Source organism: Carassius auratus, unplaced genomic scaffold (assembly GCF_003368295.1).
Source record: "Carassius auratus strain Wakin unplaced genomic scaffold, ASM336829v1 scaf_tig00031463, whole genome shotgun sequence".
NCBI classification, from domain to species: Eukaryota; Metazoa; Chordata; class Actinopteri; order Cypriniformes; family Cyprinidae; genus Carassius; species Carassius auratus.
In genome coordinates this window covers 1-22873 of record NW_020525926.1, presented here as the reverse complement: position 1 = coordinate 22873, position 22873 = coordinate 1, and the positions used below count along the sequence as shown (strand labels likewise).

Genomic DNA, 22873 nt, shown 5'->3' with positions numbered 1-22873 from the left:
TGTAGAGTAACGGCAATGAAGTGCTTTTAAAGATAGTAATGCGTCTCCTTCCTCAGCCTCACACTGAAAGGACTTCATTTCAAGTCGGCGTGCATTAATGGCGTGAACTAAATGGCCGAAACATAATGTAAAACCTGGCAGTCACATGACAATAGCCATCCACAGTCCCGTAATTCATCCTTCGAATGATGGGTCGTCAATATTGATTCATGAGCGTAATGGTCGTGGACTGATAGAAGGGTAGGATGGGGGAAGATGAGTTAAGAGAAGATGGAGAGAAAGAGATAGAGGAGGATAAAGGGGGTGCAGAGGTGAAGGTGGACGCTGAGTGCTTGTAGATCCGGAGGAGAAGAAAGAATGATGTATCCCTAACAAAGACACCAGGTTCCTGGGCGATGGTTAGTATTTAATGCAGGTATCTGCTGTTAATACAGTTATTAAAGAATATTCTGAATTATTTTGCATTACAGTGTCATTGTTGCAGTTATTACAGCTGTAATTAATTATAAAAGCAATGACAGTGCAAGGAAGCAGTGCAATTTACATGTTGTGCTTTAGTATTGCTTAGTATTACTTGCTCTTTTTTGTTTTAAATTTAATACTGTTAGATATGATCTGAAAACACCTTTTGAGGTACAGTAAATAATGATATATAAGTTCAACATTTCATAACATCATCTACACATTTTAGGTGAAAGATAGCAAACAACAGCTGAATCTAATATAGATAGGCTCATTTAGTCATATGATTTTTTTTTACTTGAATAAAAACAGGTGATTTAGAAACAAAAACATTTGAAAACATTTCAAAAACATGAAACAATTTTTTTTTTTTTGCTGTTTAATAACTGACTACATTTTCGCAGTTATGCAATTATTTATACTTTAAAACTGAACTTAATATTTATATCATGTTTTATGTAAATTGGTGAATAAGGTGAATTTCTATTGCACGCTAAAAAACATAGAAAGAGCTTTAACTTGACCAACATTTCTACATTCTCATTACCATAGGTCAAATATATATTCAAAGGAAGCATCCCTCATATACAGGTTAACAACTTCAGGTCAACCCACTGTTATTACATAAGATCTCTGAAGGACTCTTAAAAGGAATTTTAATAGGAGCACTAACCCTAAGCTCCTGACCCCACTTATAGACACTTCACTTCCTTCCTTCCACTTCCTGTTCATCATTCTCTCCATCTAATTAAAACGGCTGTGTTTATTGCTATTGTTATTCGGTGGTTGTCTGTTACCCCAGTTTCCATTTGGTTAATTTTTGATCGTTTTTATTTATTCTTTTTAACAAGTAATACATTTGTCTAACAAAGTATGCATAGCTTTCCCAAACAAAGTTTTAATAATAATAATAATAATTAAGTGAAATACCCAACATTTTAATATCAACATTATTTTGCAATGCAGAAGCTATTTTTTTATTTACATAAAATAATAAATAAAAACAATGTTATAGCAAATCAAAATATTGTTTTGCTTTCATACAGTTAAAATAACTGGGAAAAACTACTGGGAATAACTTGATTATATATATAAATATCACATATATTTGCATACCGGCAAGTTTGTGAGGAGCTGTGTTTGTGCGGTTGGAGAAAACACAGTTAGTGACACCATTGCGATTGACAGAGGTTAAGAGATGTCAAGACTCTTGAAGAGGAAAGAAGGATTCTCCAACACAAGGACTAACACCCTACAGGACCTCTTGGCTGATTAGCTGCAGTGCCCTCAACTAAAGAGGCTCATGCAATCACACACACATTCAACACGATGGCAATACGACATGCCGTGGCACACAAGAGCCCTTTTCCCTAGACATTGCGATATGACACTGTGACACCTCTGTTTCTTGTTCTTCCTCACTCTGTCGAGAAAGCTGTGACCGTAACAGCCAAAGCCGACTCTCTCACATGAGCGAGCAATACCACGGGGTGTTCAGCTGAAGGTATGGATCTCATACACTATTACTAGTGGTGTGAGGAGCCCGGTGGTCTCTCATAGAAAGGTCTGATGCTACAGAAATGGATTTCTCACACTTCAGAGAAGTGATGGGCATATGGACAACAAGGTGTCAGCTCATGTACAGCTGTGATTGACACTATATGCTTTCCTCTAGCAGTTTTCTAAAATACAAATATTCTAAAACATGTATATTTAAAACAAGTCACAGACTAAAACGAATAACTAATTCTGTCAAATTAAAAACAAAATTATGTAATTTGTTTTAGGTTGAAAGAATGAAATGTCACTAAGTTTTCTGGCCACTTTCAATTACAGATGAAGAAAATAAAGATTCAATTGAGTAGAAATAGCATGAATTATTGTGCCAAGTTAAATGGATCGAAACCTTTTTTTTTCAGTGTAATTTCTTCAAAGAATGTGGTCTTTCAAGGTTATGACAAAAATAATTTGAAAGCTTTGAAAAGCGATACAAGGAATTAATGTGTCAAATATCATTGGAGATAATGTGGCATTTACGGATCCATGTAGCCAGTTATTCTGAAAGGTCAACATCTATGGCCTTCTAGGTCAGTAGCTGGAGCCCAAAACATTTTAATATACTGAGATACTGGTACCTTCATCTTTTAGCAAGTACTTCAGCAAAGCTATACTGGCTACGTCCTGGACGCTTATTTGAAGAAACCCCCTTCCTCGACCTGAGACTAATGACTGGGTAAGTACCAACCGTGGAGGAGTGAAAAGCTTGCAAACAAAACTTTCATATCTATGTCTCCAGGATTTTTGATTCAATGTTTTAATCGATGAGTCCCGCAGGCCAAAACAAAAAGGGAGCGAGATTAAAGACCTGCAAAAGTAGACCCGCAATATTTATCAATCCTCCTTCCTCTGGGCTGTGATGTAGAAAATCCGAGGATGCAGGGAATGGTTGACAGTGATAAAGAGAGGAAGGAACAGATAGGGTTGTTGGGGTGTGGATGACGGTTCTCGACACCTTCGCTCGGTTCCTTCGCTTTCCCTCTCTCAAAAATGTTTTTATTAGCCCTGTTAGGTTGCAGTTTGCCTAACTGCAAATACACACAGCAGGCTTAATTAAGAATTTTTGACCAGGGAGACTGTCAAGTCCGGAAACATTAAGGAGATGAAACCAGGTGTCATAAAGATAGATGGACACAAAATTGGAAGGATGAGGGATGAGGAGAACAGAAAGAAGGGAGGGGGAGGAGTGCTTGTGGAGTACAACAACGAGGTATTCTTCTGTTGCTCTGGGCGTCCAATTGAGATGGGGAGGAAAACATTGGGACAAATGATTTTTTATGCATTAACAGCCTGGCGGTGGAGAGCAATAACAAGGACGAGATCGCTGCTAAAATGTTTGACATCCTGTGCAGAGATCAATGCAAGTCCAGCTTCACGCATTAACACGCCATACACACGTATCACCACACATCCGCCTGCGATACCGGCTCAGATAACATAGCCTGCACCCCAAACACTGCAAAGTGCAGTCAAGGAAATATCAGTTGGAACTCCCCATCGAATGCGGAGATAAAGGTGTAATAATGATTGTGATTTTATATTTTAGGTGTTTATGATTTTTAGAGTTAGTTGGTGAGGTGGACACATTTCCTACAACGAGTTAGACTAAAAAAATACTTAAAAGGATATTTTACATAAAAATGAATATCGTCTCTACATTTACACACCCTTGTGTTGTTCAAAGCCTGTATGAATTTCTTTCTTATGTGGAAAACAAAAGACATTAAAGGACTGTTTTGTCCATAAAAAGAAAGTCAGTGGGGTCCAAAACAACATTGGACACCATTGACCCCATTGTACGAAGGAAAAAAAAAAAGAGGCATTTTTCAGAATAACTTATTTTGTGTTACACAGAACAAAGTAATTCATACAGGTTGAAAACAACATAAGAGCTAGTGAATGTTCCTTTGTGAACGATTCGACCCTTTAATGGTCTAGAAAGAAGAATCAATCAATCAATCACCTTTATTTATATAGTGCTTTAAACAAAATACATTGCGCCAAAGCACTGAACAACATTCATTTGGAAAACAGTGTCTCAATAATGCAAAATGATAGTTAAAGGCAGTTCATCATTGAATTCATTGATGTCATCTCTGTTCAGTTGAAATAGTGTCTGTTTTAATTTGCAATCAAGTCAACGATATCGCTGTAGATGAAGTGACCCCAACTAAGCAAGCCAGAGGCGACAGCGGCAAGGAACCGAAACTCCATCGGTGACAGAATGGAGAAAAAAACCTTGGGAGAAACCAGGCTCAGTTGGGGGGCCAGTTCTCCTCTGACCAGACGAAACCAGTAGTTCAATTCCAGGCTGCAGCAAAGTCAGATTGTGCAGAAGAATCATCTGTTTCCTGTGGTCTTGTCCTGGTGCTCCTCTGAGACAAGGTCTTTACAGGGGATCTGTATCTGGGGCTCTAGTTGTCCTGGTCTCCGCTGTCTTTCAGGTCAGTAGAGGTCCTTTCTAGGTGCTGATCCACCATCTGGTCTGGATACGTTCTGGATCCGGGTGACTGCAGTGACCCTCTGATCTGGACACAGACTGGATCTGGTGGCCACGGTGACCTCGGAACAAGAGAGAAACAGACAAATATTAGCGTAGATGCCATTCTTCTAATGATGTAGAAAGTACGGTGTTATGTGAAGTGTTCCGGTTCCAGTTTACCTAATTAATGCAGCCTAAAAATCCTTTAACGGATTTGGATATTAAAAGCATATTAGTATGTTATGTGTATGCCAGGTTAAAGAGATGGGTCTTTAATCTAGATTTAAACTGCAAGAGTGTGTCTGCCTCCCGAACAATGTTAGGTAGGTTATTCCAGAGTTTAGGCGCCAAATAGGAAAAGGATCTGCCGCCCGCAGTTGATTTTGATATTCTAGGTATTATCAAATTGCCTGAGTTTTGAGAACGTAGCGGACGTAGAGGAGTATAATGTAAAAGGAGCTCATTCAAATACTGAGGTGCTAAACCATTCAGGGCTTTATAAGTAATAAGCAATATTTTAAAATCTATACGATGTTTGATTGGGAGCCAGTGCAGTGTGGACAGGACCGGGCTAATATGGTCATACTTCCTGGTTCTAGTAAGAACTCTTGCTGCTGCATTTTGGACTAGCTGTAGTTTGTTTACCAAGCGTGCAGAACAACCACCCAATAAAGCATTACAGTAGTCTAACCTTGAAGTCATAAATGCATGGATTAACATTTCTGCATTTGACATTGAGAGCATAGGCCGTAATTTAGATATATTTTTGAGATGGAAAAATGCAGTTTTACAAATGCTAGAAACGTGGCTTTCTAAGGAAAGATTGCGATCAAGTAGCACACCTAGGTTCCTAACTGATGACGAAGAATTGACAGAGCAACCATCAAGTCTTAGACAGTGTTCTAGGTTATTACAAGTAGAGTTTTTAGGCCCTATGATTAACACCTCTGTTTTTTCTGAATTTAGCAGTAAGAAATTACTCGTCATCCAATTTTTTATATCGACTATGCATTCCATTAGTTTTTCAAATTGGTGTGTTTCACCGGGCTGCGAGGAAATATAGAGCTACGTATCATCAGCATAACAGTGAAAGCTAACACCATGTTTCCTGATGATATCTCCCAAGGGTAACATATAAAGTGTGAAGAGTAGCGGCCCTAGAACTGAGCCTTGAGGTACTCCATACTGCACTTGTGATCGATATGATACATCTTCATTCACTGCTACGAACTGATGGCGGTCATATAAGTACGATTTAAACCATGCTAATGCACTTCCACTGATGCCAACAAAGTGTTCAAGTCTATGCAAAAGAATGTTGTGGTCAATTGTGTCAAACGCAGCACTAAGATCCAATAAAACTAATAGAGAGATACACCCACGATCAGATGATAAGAGCAGATCATTTGTAACTCTAAGGAGAGCAGTTTCAGTACTATGATACGGTCTAAATCCTGACTGGAAATCCTCACATATACCATTTTTCTCTAAGAAGGAATATAATTGTGAGGATACCACCTTTTCTAGTATCTTGGACAGAAAAGAATGAAGAATTAAACAGAGCAATTCCAAGCAAAAACTGACGCTCCACTGATCATGTACTGGTTACTTCACTGCACACCTAAGATCATTTCATCCTCACTCTTAACCTCAACATGGTTCCTGACACAACACATACACCTTCACATGTCATCTTTGGACATAAGCTATGCTCTCCTATGATCATCTTCACTGCCTTCCCCCTAAACTGTTAGCATATTTTGATGCCCCCTGGTTATGATGTTCTCCATGAAAGATCCAAGCGCAAATCCAGAAATCCTACTGACCTTAATGTGTATCAGTCACTCCTCTCTTCCTTCTGTGCTAATGTGTCCACTGCTAAAAGGACATACTACCATAACAAAATTAACAATTTATCTCACTCACATGGTTTTTAAAACATTTTCCTCGCTCCTCTGTCCTCCCCTACCCCTTCCTGCATCAACTCTATTAGCTGACGACTTTGCCACGTTTTTAATAATAAAATTAAAAACATCAGAGCACAATTTTCCACACCACAATCTGTCAAGCACATCTTACCATCAGACATAACTCATTCACATCCTCTTCACTTTCTGAGGCAGAAGTCTCCAAACTCATCCTTTCTAATAATCCTACTACTTGTCCGCTTTATCCTATGCCGTGTCATCTCCTTCAACCCATTTCTCCTGCAGTTGTACCTACACTAACTCTCACATCATTAACATATACCTTCACACTAGTGTTTTTCCCTCAACATTTAGACAGGATTGTATAACCCCACTACTTAAGAAACCCACTCTTAACCCATCTCTTTTAGCAAACTATAGACTGGTTTCCTTTCTTTCTTTCATTGCAAAAACTCTTGAACTGTGTTCAACCAAGTCTCTACCTTTCTCACACAAGACAACCTCCTTGACAGCAACCAGTCTGGTTTCAGAAGTGGACATTCAACCGAGACGGCCTTGCTCTCAGTTGTTGAATCCCTAAGATTTGCAAAAGTGTATTCCAAATCTTCAATACTTATCTTGCTGGATCTGTCCGCTGCTTTTGACACAGTTAACCACCAGATCCTACTATCAACCCTACTGGCAAAGTGCATCTCAGAAACCAGGCACTCCAGTGGGTTGAGTCTTACCTATCAGATAGGTCCTTCAAAGTCTTTTGGAGAGGTGAGGTATCCAAGCCGTAACATCTAACTACTGGGATGCCTCAGGGCTCAGTTCTTGGACCACTTCTCTTCTCTGTCTGTGGCATCAGAAGGTTCTGTCATTCAGAAACATGGCTTTTCATACCACTGCTATGCTGATGACACTCAACTCTACCTCTCATTCCATCCTGATGATCTGATGATAGCTGCTCGCATCTCAGCTTGTCTAACAGACATTTCTTGCTTGATTAAGGACCATCACCTTCAACTCAACCTTGCCAAGACAGAAATTTTTTTACCATCCAGCACATCAACCATAATTCCTTCAAAAACAGACAGAAACCTTGGAGCTATGATTGATGGTCAGCTGAGTTTATCAGACCAAATTTCTAAAAGTGTCTGGTCCTGCAGATTTGCTTTATTCAACATCAAGAAGATCAGGCCATTTCTTTCGGGAACATGCTTCACACAGCAACAAGATACATCTTTAATGAGCCAAAAAGAATGCACGTCACACCTTGATTCAGTAATGTTTACTTATAAAACCAACACAGGCTCTGCACCCTTTTACCTAAATTAATTACTTCAGACTTATGTGCCCTCTGCACATCGCTTGATTGTGCCATCCCAAAGAAACACAAAATCACTTTTACGGACTTTTAAATGAAATGGTCCCTCCTGGTGGAATGACCTGCCCAACTCAATCCAAGCAGCTGAGTCCTTAGCCATCTTCAAGAATATAAAAACAAATATCTTCCATCTTTATTTGACCCTTTAACTTTAGCACTCACTATTCTTATTCTATTCTTTAAAAAAAAAAAAAAAAAAAACACTTGTCCCTTTTAGTCTTGCACTCTATTTATTTGCTGCTTGTTTTCTTAAACAACAACAAAAAAAACTAAAACTACCTTTCTAATCTTTTTCCATTCTGTTTTCTTTTCATTTATTAAACAATTAACAAAGGCAAAAACACCTCTGACACTAGCTTTCTCTATTGTTTTTCTATTCTATCAGATTTGTATTATTATTATATTATTTAAAAAAAACCTTGCTACGTGTACTGTGTTAAGCTAATGGAGACTTGTTATAGCACTTTGTATCATTGCGCTTTTGTTGATTTTGAATGCTTCCATTGTCCTCATTTGTAAGTTGCTTTGGATAAAAGTGTCTGCTAAATGACTAAATGTAAATGTAAAAATTATTTCATATTGGTAGACTTTGACATGGTGCCCCAGCAGACCCAACAGATTGTTTTGGCAACACGGTTTAAGTAGGCAAACTATGTCCTGTGAGTCAGGCAATCCCACAATGCAACAGAGCGGTTTCAAAACAGGCAAGCATGAGGAAACAAACAAGATCACCTGCTTCCAGTAGAAGCATTCATCTTCTAAAGAGAAGATTTCAAAAACCTGCATTTCACAGTCAGCCCCCACCACTTTTCTCTTTATACCTCGTTCGCTTTCTCTCAATTCCCCCAACTGCATCCAATGAAAATCAATAACCTATTGATCAGTTCCCTCCATTTCCATTATGCCCTGACGACAAAAGAGCCTGCGATTGTTGCAGAAAAATTATATGCTTTTGCAAATGACTAACTTGCTAAATTCATGGTGTACTTGAATGGGATTGTCTGGTAAAAGTTCAGCACATGTCAAATCACTCCAAGGAATTGAGGACGCCATGAGGAGCAAAGCTGATGAAGATGACTGTGTGGTGTCTGGCGATTCAAGGATTTTATTAAAAATGGAAAAAACACTGTATTTTAACACACTTTTCTGCTTTAATGTCGGCACCCCCCTTCCTTACCCCCATAAAACACATCCAAAGACTCACTCACTCACACACAGCACAGACAATGCTACAGGCAAAATCAATATTTAGAGAAAGAAAGGGAATATTTTTAGCCGTGTTTGATACAAAATGTTTGGATAAATCATGACTGTGGTAAACGAAGGGAATCTGAAGTGGAAAAAATAAAGGATGCAAAACAAAGAGATAGAGAGCATCTAGAAGATCCCTAGAATAGAAACTGGAGATTTCGGCTGGTCAGCTTTGAGGGTCAGTGGGACATCATGCAGGGCACAGCTCTATTATACACAGTATGTACATGTTGATGTGCAGACCTTGGGGTAGATGGGCTATATAAATTGATGCCAATGAAAACCAAGCAAAACTAAATGTTGAAAATATATATTTACATATATTAATGCTGATAAATAGGCCAGGAACAGAAATGATAGGGGTCTAGGAGCAAGATTGAGAATTTATATTTATGAATTTATTAATAACACAGAAGGATGACACAGTATATTTATATGGCCTACAGTTAGAATTGTTTTTTTTTTTTTTTTTGATACCCCATGTTCTTTTTTGGAGCATGAAACTTTTGGACCCCATTGACAACATATAAGCAAAACTAAAACTTCTTCAAATATCTTCTTTGGTGTTCTGAAAAAGAACGAAAACCTGGATGGAACTACATGTGGGTGTGAAATGACAATTTTTTATTCTGTGTTAACTATCCAAAAAAGATTCAGCCAAATATTGGCCTTTAATAATACCAAAAAAAAACACCATTTTCTAACAGCTTTTTCTTTCACGCAACACTTCAAAACCGCACCAGGTAAAATCTCTACTTTTTATTTTCAACATTTTAATTTGGTCTAACATTGTATGTCTTTAGGCTATACATTTTCCTACATGTTTTCATATAATTTGCCGGTAGGCCTACAGCTTGTGTCAAGGAAGAGTATTTTGGGCGCTAAGTCCATACACTCTAAAAAGAAAAGGTGCTAAATAGCACTAAAAGTGGTTCTTTGGCTCGTAATCATAGGGGAACCACTTTAAGTGCCATATAGCACTTATCTTTAAAGGTGCTATACAGCACCTTTGTCAAATGGTGCTATGTAGAACCATAAGAGGTGCCATAAAGCACCTTGATTGTTTACAATTTCTTCAACAAAAATGGCGCTCCACATTGGTTCTTTGGGTCGTTATAGGGGAACCTCTTTTGGCATTAATGGCACTTAAGCTTCACAGCACATTTGTCAAATAGTGCTTTATAGAAACTTTTTTTTAGGTAGTAGGCCATTATCATATCATTATACTTCAATGTTTGAGTCAATATGCTTCTAAATGACGATTTTATACCAAATCATGGATTGAAAGATTCAAAACCCTGTACTAAAAGCTTACTGATAAAGAAAATACATTACACTTTTAACAGTTTAATTCATTTATTTTAGTTGCAAATATAATCAGTGCTTTTTAACTAACAACACTGGCTGAAAAAATAGAAAATGGAATATGAGAGAGAGACAGAGAGACTCTATGCACAGATTGAGCTGTACACTCTTTTAATTGTGACGGGAAGTCCGGCTGCATCCTTCATTTTTAAGACAATGCACTCCAGGAAGGTCAGTGTCTTTTTCAGTCCTTTAGGATATTGGATCCCAAACAGAAAATATGTGCAAAGGATGAGGCCCAGTGCCATTGAGATGTCCTCACTCTCCTCAGTAATGGACTGGCCATCCAACATGACGACAATGTGGTCGTATTGCATGGGATTACCCTCCCTGCAGCCTTTGAGCACCATTTTAGGTGTTGGTGTGTCAGGAGGGCAGGTCTGAGCATGGCCCTGGGGGAGAAGGGATAATAGCATTAACCATCTTCATTTATTTGAAAGGCAAACCTTAAATAGTTGAATAAAACAGTAAGCCCATTGAAGCAGTTGTTTTTGTGAATTTAAGGAGCGGAGTGCCTAAAACCCCCTTGCTGTTCTACATCCAATGTAAAACATGGATTCAAAGAACTTATTGCATTTATAAAACTTACTCCATAAAAATATTTTAATATTTTATTCACAAAATAAAAACCAGCAACAAAAAATTACACATTTATTCATCTGCCAAGCAATGTGGTTTTAAAGAGGTTACTAAGCAACATATGCAGCAGCAAAGACCGTGACAAACAGCACTTGCGCAGTAATATTATTAGGTACACTGTGTAGGAATCACAAAACAGCACTTGCCTCGAGTACCTTATTGCTTTTATAAAACGGTTGCCACACAATACCAATATTAAAGGCGAAAAATGTGTATCTATTCAACTTTCATGAAGTAAAATCACTAAAAGCATTCCTTCTGCTGAAAAAAAAAAAAGTCCCTGTCCAGCCGTAAACAGCAACAGAAGTTACATATATTATTTTGCCAAAAGATGGAGGCAAAGACTGTCTTTATGAGTGAGTCATCTGGAATCGGTAGAGAAGGACGTTTATATTGGAAGGCTCTGAGTCAAACTTGTTATCACGAGGAAGGAAGATGCAACTGACATGACTATAGGCATGAGAAAACCCCTTAACGTTGTGTTAAAAGGACAAGGTAATCGCAGCAGACATTCAAACGGATTATTTTATTACGAATATAGGACTCTCCTGAATACATGTCTACATGTCTACTGTAAATGCAAGTACACTCACTTTCTCGATCTTTCACAATACTCCACTAGGGCTGTGACGGTGGCTGATTTTTACCACCGCGGTGGTCATGGACCAACAACCGCCGGTGGCGCGGTGTTTAAAAAAAAAAAAATAAATATATATATATATATATATATATATATATATATATATATATATATATATATATATATATATATATATAAAACATTAGTGTCAAAATTTGCTCATTAACGAAAGCGATCATTTTTTTCCAGTTTAACGTATTCAAATTATATTACGACGGTGGCAGGGATGGCCATCCACTCACAACTGCTGCTTCTGTCACTTTTTCTCATGACAAGAAGTGAATTTATTCATTCGCAGTCAGAATGACTGAACAGGAAACGTTTCAGACACGTGCTCCACTTCACTTTATTATCAGGTGCAAGTTAAGCGAACGCAGACGGTCCTGTGCTCAAAGACGGTGCGCGCTTCCTTTGTGCGTATCCTTTCATATCAAACTGCGAAATAAACTATGCAAGCAGTGTTCATGGAATTACCAAAAAAGGTGATTAAAGCTGACTTAAACTGTGCATGCATGTAATATAATTTATATAGGCTATATTAGGCCTATATACAGGATATATTTATATGTATGCACGTCTAGAAATCACTCATCTAACACATCCTATTTAACTCGTCAGTTCGTGTTTATTTGAGCACTCTGTCAGTGAACGCCGCCTGCAAAACACTAAAATAAATATCAAAGAAATAATGCTTATAATGAGTATTTTGTCGCGCTGCGTCGCTCGCGTCCGTTAGACAGGGTGTATTTAACTTTCTTATTTAGGCTATACACCCTGTCTAACGGACGCGAGTGACGCAGCGTGACAAAATACTCATTATAATCAGTGATGCTACACTGGATGCAGCACAACACGACATGATAAATCCCCGTCTGGTCTGTGAGGTACTGACACAGAGTTCAAATGTCCTGTATAGGCACTAGACAGACTAAACCTGTCGCAACGCAGTTGTGTTGTGTCCAAGGGAAAACCAAAGACACAAAGAGACCAGGAGGGAGGTGGAGCGGTGGAGGATCAGGGGGAGGGACGGAGGGCCAGATAAAATGGTAAAACAGAGACAAGAGGACCAGGTAGAATGGGGAAACAGAGACAAGACGACCAGGTAAAATGGGGAAACAGAGACAAGAGAAGTGCAACACAAAACAAGGAGTCCTGGAGGGTGGTGGACCGGCGGAGGATCAGGGGGAGGGACGGAGGGCCAGGTCCATAGGAGGAAACAGAAAGACACAGACAGGAGAACAAAAAAAAAAAAAAAACACAAAAAGTCCAAGAAGGACATCACGTGACGCCCACCAGGGAGGAACAGAAGACCACCACAACCATGTAGTCAGGGCGGAAGCCCCCCAGGGCGGAGCAGAAGACCACCATAACCGTGTGGTCGGGACGGAAGCCCCCCAGGGCGGAGCAGAAGACCACCACAACCGTGTGGTCAGAACGGGTGCCCCCAGGGCAGAGCAGAAGACCACCACATCCGTATGGTCGAGATCGGAGTCCCCCAGGGTGGAGCAGAAGACCACCACAACCGTGCGGCCGAACCAGACGCCCCCCAGGGCGGAGCAGAAGACCACCACAACCGTGTGGTCAGGGTGGAAGCCCCCCAGGGCGGAACAGAAGACCACCACGTCCGTGTGGTTGAACAAGATGCCCCCCACGGCAGAGCAGAAGACCACCACATCCTTGTGGTCGAGGCAGAAAGCCCCCAGGGCAGAGCAGAAGACCACCACATCCGTGCGGCCAAACCAACAGGAGGACAAGTCTGGTTGGGCAAGTCTGAAACATAGAACATGAGCATGTTAAGGGTAGCCTCCGTGGCCACAACAGGAACAGTCGGGTGCTCAGAGAGTTTGACTGAGACATGACGAGTCTCTGGAAGTTCCGCAGAGGCGAGGAGAGATTCTGGTAGTTCAGCAGAGACGTGGAACGGTTCTGGTAGTTCATCAGAGACGTGAAGAGGCTCTGGTAGTTCCATAGAGAAGTGACGAGACTCTAATAATCCCATGGTGTTTATACTGGATTCCAGAAGATCGGTGCTGACTTGACTTTGCTCATGAAGATTATTGGTGACTTGCATTTGTTCATGAAGATCATTGGTGACTTGTATTTGTTCATGAAGATCAATGGTGACTTGCCTTTGTTCATGAAGATCAGTGGTGACTTGAATTCTCCCATGAAGAACCCTGGTGACTTGACTCTGTTCTTGAAGGTCACTGGTGACTTGACTCTGTCCTTGAAGGTCACCGGTGACTTGACTCTGTCCTTGAAGGTCCCTGGTGACTTGACTCTGTCCTTGAAGGTCACCGGTGACTTGACTCTGTCCTTGAAGGTCACCGGTGACTTGACTCTGTCCTTGAAGATCAACGGTGACTAGCCTTGACTCTGGAAGGTCCACGGTAACTAGCCCTGACTCTGGAAGGTCAACGGTGACTAGCCCTGATTCTGGAAGGTCAAAGGGGACTAACCCTGACTCTGGAAGGTCAATGGTGACTAACCCTGACCTGGAGGGTCCACGAGCACCTGCCTCGACTCTGGAGGGTCCACGAGTCCCTGGCTCGACTCTGGAAGGTCAACACGAACTAACCCTGACTCTGAAAGGTTGACAGTGACTGACCCTGACTCTGGAAAGTCGATGGTCACTAGCCCTGACTCTGGAAGGTCTACGGTGACTAACCCTGACTCTGGAGGGTCCACGAGCACCTGACTCGACTCTGGAGGGTCCACGAGCATCTGACTCGACTTATGAGGGTCAATCGGAACCTGACTCAACTCTGGAAATTCAACGGGCATCTGACTCGACTCTGGAAGGTCAACAGGAACTAGCCCTGACTCTGGAAGGTCGACGGTGATTAACCCTGACTCTTGAGGGTCCACAAGGACCTGACTCGACTCTGGAAGGTCAACAGGAACCTGACTTGACTCTGGAGGGTCAATTGTGGCTGTTATCAGGTACAGAGGCGATAGATAAGCAGCCATCTTGTGCCATAACTCTGGACCGGCAGCCATCTTGGGCCGTGGCGCTGGACCGGCGGCCATTTTGGTCAGTGGCGCTGGGCCGGCAGCCATCTTGGACAGTGGCACTGGGCCAGCGGCCATCTTGCATCATGGTGCTGGGCTGGCGGCCACCTTGTGCTGTGACGCTGGGCTGGCGGCCATCTTTGGCAGTGGCGCTGGGCTGGCGGCCATCCTACCGGAAGAGACAGGAGTGGCTGGGGCATCCCACGGATGCCGATGCTGCAAGTAGCACACAAACTCCCAGAACCCGAATGTGTCCAATTGATCCAGTTCCTTCTGAGGAACCGAGTCATCCAGTCCAGTATTACAATAGTCCTTAAAGGGGGGGTGAAATGCTATTTCATGCATACAGAGTTTTTTACACTGTTAAAGAGTTGGATTCCCATGTTAAACAACATAAACAACCGGTTTGTCATAAGTTTCGGAAAGTTTTTTTCGAGTATGGGTCTGTGTGACGTTAGATGGAGCGGAATTTCCTTATATGGGTCCTAAGGGCACTTCTCCCGGAAGAGCGCGCGCGCCCTTAGAGCAGAGCAGAGATATTCACTGACCAGAGCGAGAGAGCGAAATGTCACAAAAGAAGTGTGTTTTTGGTTGCCAGGGCAAGACAACCCCGCACAGATTACCAGTGGATGGAGTTTATTTTTACAGAGCATCAACGGAGTTGTGCAAGTGTTTGTGTTTTTCCCTGCATTTCGAAGATGCTTGTTTTACAAACAAGGCCCAGTTTGACGCCGGATTTGCACATCGTTTATTTCTTAAGGATGATGCAGTCCAAACGAAAAAGGGTCACGATCATGTGTTGGAACCGCAGGCGGTGAGTAAAACTGCTTCAAATATCTCTGTGTTATTAACTTAACTATCGGGGCGTAAGCACATCAAGTAAACAACATGCGATGTTGGCATCAAACTGCACTTCCCACATTTAAAGAAAAAAAAAGAAAGACGACAAAAAGTGGAACTTAGTCATTTTCCAAAAATCGCTAAGATATATACAGTTTCAATACATACCACATAGAGACGTCCTGCTGTAATATAGTCTGATCTGATCTGATTCTGGATCATAAATATACGGCTGAATCTGACTGTTAACCATGGTTTGTTTTGGATGATGTTTTTTTCCTCACGGTAATGTCACAGTTTCAAGACGCTCTCAACGCAAAAGCCTACTCGCGCTCGTGATTCTTTAGCTCCGCCCACACTTCACGCCTCCAGCCGCTCGTGTTTTTCAGAAAAAAAAAAAACGGTATGACTATCTTTCTCCGGAAAAAACGGTACGACTATCTTTCTCTTATAAATATAATAAAACTAAAGACTTTTTGGAGATATGAAGGATGGAGTACTACTCTATAGGTAATCAAGATTAACAGGAGATTGAGTGAAAATGATCATTTCACCCCCCCTTTAAGGGCCGCGTCATTGTACCCCATGCCCTCGGCCAGGGACCAGAACACCAGCGCCATGGCACCCACATCATTGCCCTCTTGGCAGAAGGTGGTTAACTTAATGTATTTCGCCCTCCGTTCCACCATACTGGCTGGAGAGGAGACATGAAAGGACATACCGCTAGATCTGTTTGATGGAGTCCTTCTGTGACGATCGTGTACCCAGAGAGACACAGGGATAGCGAGAGATCCAATTGCAGGTATTTTAATAAAAAGGTAATCCAAATCTTGTGTCAAATACAGCCAAAGTCAAAACCAAAAAGACAGTCCAAACAAAACAAACAAAGGAAAGGGACAGGAAAAGGGACTCGGAATATGAGAGGACTCAGAGGACGAGCAGACAGGAAGAATCTCGGGGGACGAGAATGCTGGACACACGAAGGGTAAGGACTCCGTACAAACAACAGGAAAAGACTGGAATATATAGGGAGACTAATGACACTAGAGTTTGCTGCACCTGGTGCAATTAACAGGAGTGCAATTACTGTGAAGACAGGACCAGACTAGAGGATTTCTAGTGCCTACGGTGAAGTGCCTAAGGGGAAGTGAGCCCACTAGTGGACACCCAGGGAAACAGAGACTAGACAGCGTGACACAAACATGTGTTTAGGTTGCCAAGAGTGGTTGCTATGGGTGTTGTAGTAATATAGAGAACCATTGGTTGAAGTGTTCATAGCCGTTTTATCGTGCAATAAAACACAGCTATTGACCAATCAGAATCAAGGATTGGAACTAACCGTTTTATAATTATAAAGACATTGATTTTAGCTAATAATACACTTAAACTACACAATGTACCTTTAAAGTAATTAAGTCACAGGCATATGTTTGTTGAGTAATTTACAACGCTTAACCAATCAGAATCAAGGACCGGAACTATCAGTTTTATAATTAATTTTAACTCCTGTCATACAACTGCTCATACTTTTGGCCATTAACTGAAAATTAATGTAATTTTCTCTTAACTTTGACAGCATAGTTTGTGTAGACCAGCAAACAAAAACTAATGTTTGCATTGAAGTCATTTGCACAGCAAAATGAGCAATAATTGTAGTGCTTTAATTAGACTTGCTTTACACTCAGTCAACTGTTGTTCATGCCTCACCTCAACTTCAAACAGCAACCCCGGGTCCTCCTTAAACAGTGCAGGCAAGAGCAGAATAGCTGCTTCCAACTGTAGTCCTTTAAATAAAACAAGAATTAGGTTAACATAACATGGGTGGATGCTTTTATCTAGTTTTCTTTGTTTTTCAATTAGTTACCAAGACAGTAATTATTACTACCTTTAATAAACTAGAAATTAGTCTTTATTATTACACAAGACAGATACATGCAGGAACGTATGATCTCAGGCAGATATGGGTGTCAGACAGTGATACACAGAAAATCTAAGCAGTGCAGATTTAATTACCTTTTTTCAGTCTGCCATCTTCACAGTCATCAACCACACACCTGAACTTCTCCATCAGGGGACTCCGTGAAACTTGAAGGATTTTAGGTGCCATTACCGAGAGCTGAGAGAGAATCTGTTGGTCCACATCAACGTTGGTACGGTCTCTCAGATCCCAAAGGAGCTTATGTTAAGATGAAGGCAAAGTAGAAAAGACAGTCATAACTTGTTAGTCATAAGTCATAACTATGGAGGAAATTAATACACTACTGTACTTACCATTTTGGCCAGTCTGAAACATGGAAATTTAGAGATAATCTAAATCTGTGGTTAGACACAAAGTGTCTCCGGTAGATTTTTATCAGCGCCATCCTTTCTTTAAGAAGCTCCAAGTTTGGTCTAAGCTTCTCGGTTTCCTCCTTTATTACTCGGAGATGTTCCCTGATGCTTCTTTCATCTTCTCCTGCATCAACCTATTGGGGTAGTTAAATTGTTACAAACTCTCAAACTACAACATTGGGAGCAGCGACTTTAAAAATATGAGGGGAAAAGGACCAATGGTCATTCTGCATAGACTTATTTATAACTACAAAAAAGCCAAAATATTCTCAGTTGAAATTTACAGTGACCAATCAACTCGTTGGAACCAGGTTCGAGTTAACTGTAAATTTTGGCATGACATTGGCCTGTAGTCACAAATTACACTATATACACAATACAATCAATTCTTTAGTAGAACATAAGATGCATCTTATTATACTATTAGCTTCCCATTTTGGAAAATAACATTTATCAGGGTTTTTGAAGGCCAAAATGATTGTCCTCCTGGAGAGTATTGGAGTCTGGAAAAAGGATGCAGCACAATGCCAAGTTTCTTAATAATAAAGCAATCAGTGAAAGTATGGCCTTTAAGATGCACGTTATGTTTAAATAAGGACTGAATGCAAAAAAAGTTAATTTAATAGGTGGGTATGAATAATTTTTTTATGGCAATACATCGTTAAAATTATTATTTAGTGTTTTTTTCACATTAAAAGAGATAATGCTATAAACAGCCAAATGTTTTCGTAATAGCAGAAGGATCAGGTATAAGCAAATCACAAGTTTTATTTTTCAAAATGTATCACTGTTTTAAGTATAGATAATGCCATTGAATAATACTTTTCATTATGTCCAAATATTGATTTCCATATAATATTGCTTTTCATATTTCATGTGATGTTCATACTGTAAAACTGAATTAATTTCAAGGGCTGAAAATATGAAGACAGGATTTGAACAGATATTTTGCAGGCCTTGCCATTTTTAATCCTTTAAAATGACGATGAGGTCCATGGATTATCGCAGAAATTGCAATTATACAAAGTTTACTGCCAAATTCAAGATTTTTACCATGGTACTTGGATAAGCTTCCGCTGTCTGAAGAGGTCGCTTCCTTCTTGCCCATCTCTCTTTCAGTCGCTGTATTTCATTGTTGGCAACAAGAGGCTGCCTTTCCTTCTTAAACTTATTTCTGAGTGATTCAAGCAGGGCATCCTTGAAACAACAAGAGATTGTAGTTTTTAATGAAACATTTACCTTCATGCTAACAGTCAGCCTCATTGCAAAAACCTATGGAGCAAGTTTATTTTGTTGTATACACAATTTTTTGACCAGGTGCATTTTGGGTATATGCATACTTGCAGTATGTTCTTGAAGAGTTTGACTTATAAATTTAAAAGCCTTTTAGAATTTCCTAAACGCATCATGAAAATACAGAGCTTTATTCCTCATAAAACAGTTTACTGCCATGGAAATAAAATACCAAATGGACCTACTAGAAAGTGTATTCTTGACAAAAAAACTGGTATCCCCAATAATTCATTTCTAATTATTATTATTCATTTGAAAAAACTATGAACTCATTTTGAAGAACATTACATACAATTGAAAACTTACATATCCAGACCCAATACTTTCCCTTAGATATGGGTAATCCATTATCACATTTGACAGAAGCTCAATGTATTGAAGATGAGTTGGGTACCTAACATTAGAAGGAGAAAAGCATACTAGTTGTTAGTAACTATACCAGCCATAGCAACTACACACTGAGAATTCTAAGGTAAGGGAACATTGTCACAAATATGCTCTGTCTAGTCTGTACCTGTTCTCATTAGTCACTGATTAGTTAACCTTCATCCACCTGTGTCTGGATAGTTTCCTCATTTCTTCCTTCAATTTGCATTTAAGGCCATCCTTAAAAATATTATTGCTTGACCGTAACAGGTCGGGACCATGTCCAAATTTTAGTCACTTGTTTCAACATAAAATATGCGCAACCCAGGCAACGAAAAGAAAAAACAACAACAACAACAGGAGATTCTACTATTTGTTACATATAACCCTTATGTACGTCTGGCAAGAATCGTGTATTGATATTGTATTTGTTGCAGTGCAATTAATCAAGCATTTATCAAGCTAGAAAGGCACAAGTAGTAGCAACTTTACATTGTTTTCTTACTGAGGTGGTCAAAAAGAGACTGGATCAGTAGACTCCGTAGTTTTGTTTTACTTGCACTCTTCAGATCAGAATCTCTTCTGTCTATGGCCATCCTCAGCACTGTTGGAAAAACTAAAGAGGTATCTGGACCGGACTGTGCTTGGCTGGAGTTATCAATGTTTCTTGGAGGGTTCTCTCTACAGAGAAATAAAATTTGAGCAAGAAAAGGGAAATTCAATAAGAGACTTATCAAATTCATAGGTGTGATTGGTAAAGGACAAAAAAGCAGGAAAATATACGGCGCAACCTACCTGAACATCAATGTAAAAGAGTGGGCACAGTGATTGTGTTTTTGGCGTATGGGATACCATTCTGATTACCTGCTCATTGGTGTGCTTTTAAGTTTCTCCAACTGGGTCAGAAACAGACTCTGTTTGCGAATGACGGAAAGAGCCTCTCAGGACATCCTCTCTGAGATAACAGCAAGAGTGGCTCCATCTATCTCATGTTTCTAGAATCAAAAAAGCATTTCATTAAGAAGGAGAGGTTCAATAAATAGCAAGCATTGTTATGAATTTACCAATTAGACCTTGCCTTGCTACATTCCAGGAAGTGACAAAATCTTGTGAAAAATGTGTATTCTGTTGATCAATTGCTGGCAATCAAAGCTAAATGAAACATGTTGTAGCTTATCAAATTTATAACCTTGCAACTCTCCTTTCAGGAGACCATTGGAAAAATATCATGGTATAGGTTGAGTGGTATTGGTTAATCACAAATTAAAGCTTGACTAGCACATTGCATCGCTAACAACAAGATTCTGATTCTGTTCATCACTGAAATCCAACAAATCATTAGCCTAAATTTAAATCAAGTTGAAATTACAAATAACTTAGTATATCTCACAGGGCGATGAAGCAGTGTGATGAACAGGTTGTCCTCTTGATCTGTGTATGCGTCAAGGGCATGGAAGTCAGTTTCCTCCCCAGGTGTAATGGCCACCCACTGAGTTGTTGATCGGACACCATAGGCATGCAGATGCTCAGAGAAGCACCAAGTTTGGTAGAGTCTTCCGCACAATTTCCACTGACTGTGGTACTTAACAATATGTAGAACTTTCAAAAAAACTGGGATTTCCTCAGCATGCACAAGGTCAAGGATCAAGAAGTCTCCAGTGGTGTATTTGACTCTGTCATATATCACTTGTTTGGTTTTCCAGAGTGTATCATTCAGTTCAGCAGAGTCCTCTGCAATAATCTCTCTAAGCTGAGAGGGTAGTGCATTCAAACGTATCTCTATTAAAGAGTACGGGACATCTTCCGAGACATGGTGTCCAGTTGATTGTGCTTCCCAACACTGGCGCATTTGATAGCGCTTTGCCAAAGTCTTTGCAATATTCTGGTAATTGTTTACAATTGATGAAAGGCGTTTAAAGTACAGGTGTTTGGCCTCATACCTGAGACACCAATGTGCTCTCAGTGGACCATGTTGTTTGATTAATCGAGGATAGTGAACCAGAAAGTGAATCTTTGGAGTGAATTTGTCAGGGAAAAGCTTCTGAAAATTCTTCAGAAATTCTGTGATGAGAGCAGACAATGGACTCAACCAACTTGTTTTGATCACAGGTGCCAGTACTATGTCACATATAGATCTAAATAGCAAATAAAGAGCCCAGTAAGTGTTGTCCTGAGGGATGGAGCTTCCAATTAAAAAAGGTAAGAGTCGGAAAAGGGTCAGTTTTTCAACAGCTTTTCCTGGGATGGCACCTTGCTGCAGAGCAGATGGCTTCAGCAAAACAGGCCTGTGAGTTATATCATTTTGTCCAAAGGGGAACTGTTGTAGCTGGTCATTAAACTGTTGCACTGTTACCAGCCTTTCACGGGTAAGATTTAGCAAGACTAATTTCAGAACCTGTGGGATGACACCTTCAAGAATATCATGCATCAAGTCAGGCGGAAAGGATTCAGTAACCTCAAAATGAGGCAGTTTATCAAAAGGGCAGCGTCCAGTAACACCATACAAAGTTTTACCATCTGGCACTTGTAAATGTCTACAGTGTGTGTCAGGAGTCCGGAGAATACACTCACTTTCCTCAGTTTTGTTACCAATGTCACGGTGGTGACATAGACAGAAACGACAGATCCGTCCTTGACTAAAGCAAGTATTGAAACCAGCCAAGGAATGGGCTGATAAATTGTCAGCACAAATGGAAATCACGGAGCCTTTGAAAACACAGGACTTGTCATCAATGTCAACTGATACACCACGGCACTGAAGTTCACAAAGGTCACGAAGAAGAGGATCCAAAATTTGCTCGTAACTATACTTCTGAAGCAATCGGTTTCTGACAAGTACAGCCACATGTATATTTTGAAGACTGGAACGATACTTCAGAGGAATATTTCCAAGAACAAAGTAGACACTTAAAATTTTGTGGATCTGCCTTTTGGATCCTAAACAATTTACAATTTCAAATTCATCAGTATATAACTGGAGCCTCAGCTGTGTCTCAGATCCATCAAAAAAGGCGTGCTGCTGAAAAATTAATCCATCTGTGAAGTCTTTAAGTGTTTCACCATCAAAAACTGTGTCTTCCACAACATAAGGAAAAACATCATCTCTTTTCAGAATATTTTTTAAAACTTCCAAAATGGGAATATACTGGAAAGTCTCTTTTCTTCCTGTCGAGTCAAATCCGAGTAAATACTCTACTGGTTCAATTAACCCAAACTCTCTTATACAGTATCTCTCAAACTGAAAGTCTGATGCAATAACATCAAAACACTTCCCAAAAAGGTTGTCTTCAACCAAGGACTTCAAGTTTGAATGATTGTCAATATTTATTTGTTTCTTC

The 22873-nt window shown here is 40.1% G+C and overlaps 1 protein-coding gene across 3 annotated transcripts; it reads right to left on the bottom strand.

Annotated features, from left to right (window-relative positions):
• Positions 1–10386: 10386 nt before the first annotated feature.
• Positions 10387–20464, bottom strand: LOC113080512 (uncharacterized). Of its 3 annotated transcripts, XM_026252663.1 has the most exons (8): positions 20400–20464; positions 20028–20216; positions 19476–19563; positions 18930–19073; positions 17817–18010; positions 17559–17721; positions 17253–17329; positions 10387–10806 (listed from the first exon to the last, which is right to left on the bottom strand). In XM_026252663.1, exons 5-8 carry the CDS (start codon positions 17817–17819, stop codon positions 10498–10500), a joined length of 552 nt encoding a protein of 183 aa, XP_026108448.1. In that variant the 5' UTR covers positions 17820–18010; positions 18930–19073; positions 19476–19563; positions 20028–20216; positions 20400–20464; the 3' UTR covers positions 10387–10497. The 3 variants fall into 3 exon arrangements, 2 of the variants coding, with proteins under 2 accessions (XP_026108448.1, XP_026108449.1); XR_003281891.1 differs by lacking the exon at positions 17253–17329 and having other exon boundaries at positions 20400–20458; XM_026252664.1 differs by lacking the exons at positions 19476–19563; positions 20028–20216; positions 20400–20464 and having other exon boundaries at positions 18930–19265.
• Between the last annotated feature and the right edge of the window lie 2409 nt (positions 20465–22873).

Bases quoted from the DNA above. Each gene is read 5' to 3' on its own strand.
- LOC113080512 (XM_026252663.1), bottom strand. The intron at 17,330-17,558 runs GTAATTAAATCT...TTTTATTTAAAG, and splicing joins AGATGGCAGACTGAAAAAAG to GACTACAGTTGGAAGCAGCT. The intron at 10,807-17,252 runs GTGAGGCATGAA...CTTCTCCCCCAG, and splicing joins GGTTGCTGTTTGAAGTTGAG to GGCCATGCTCAGACCTGCCC.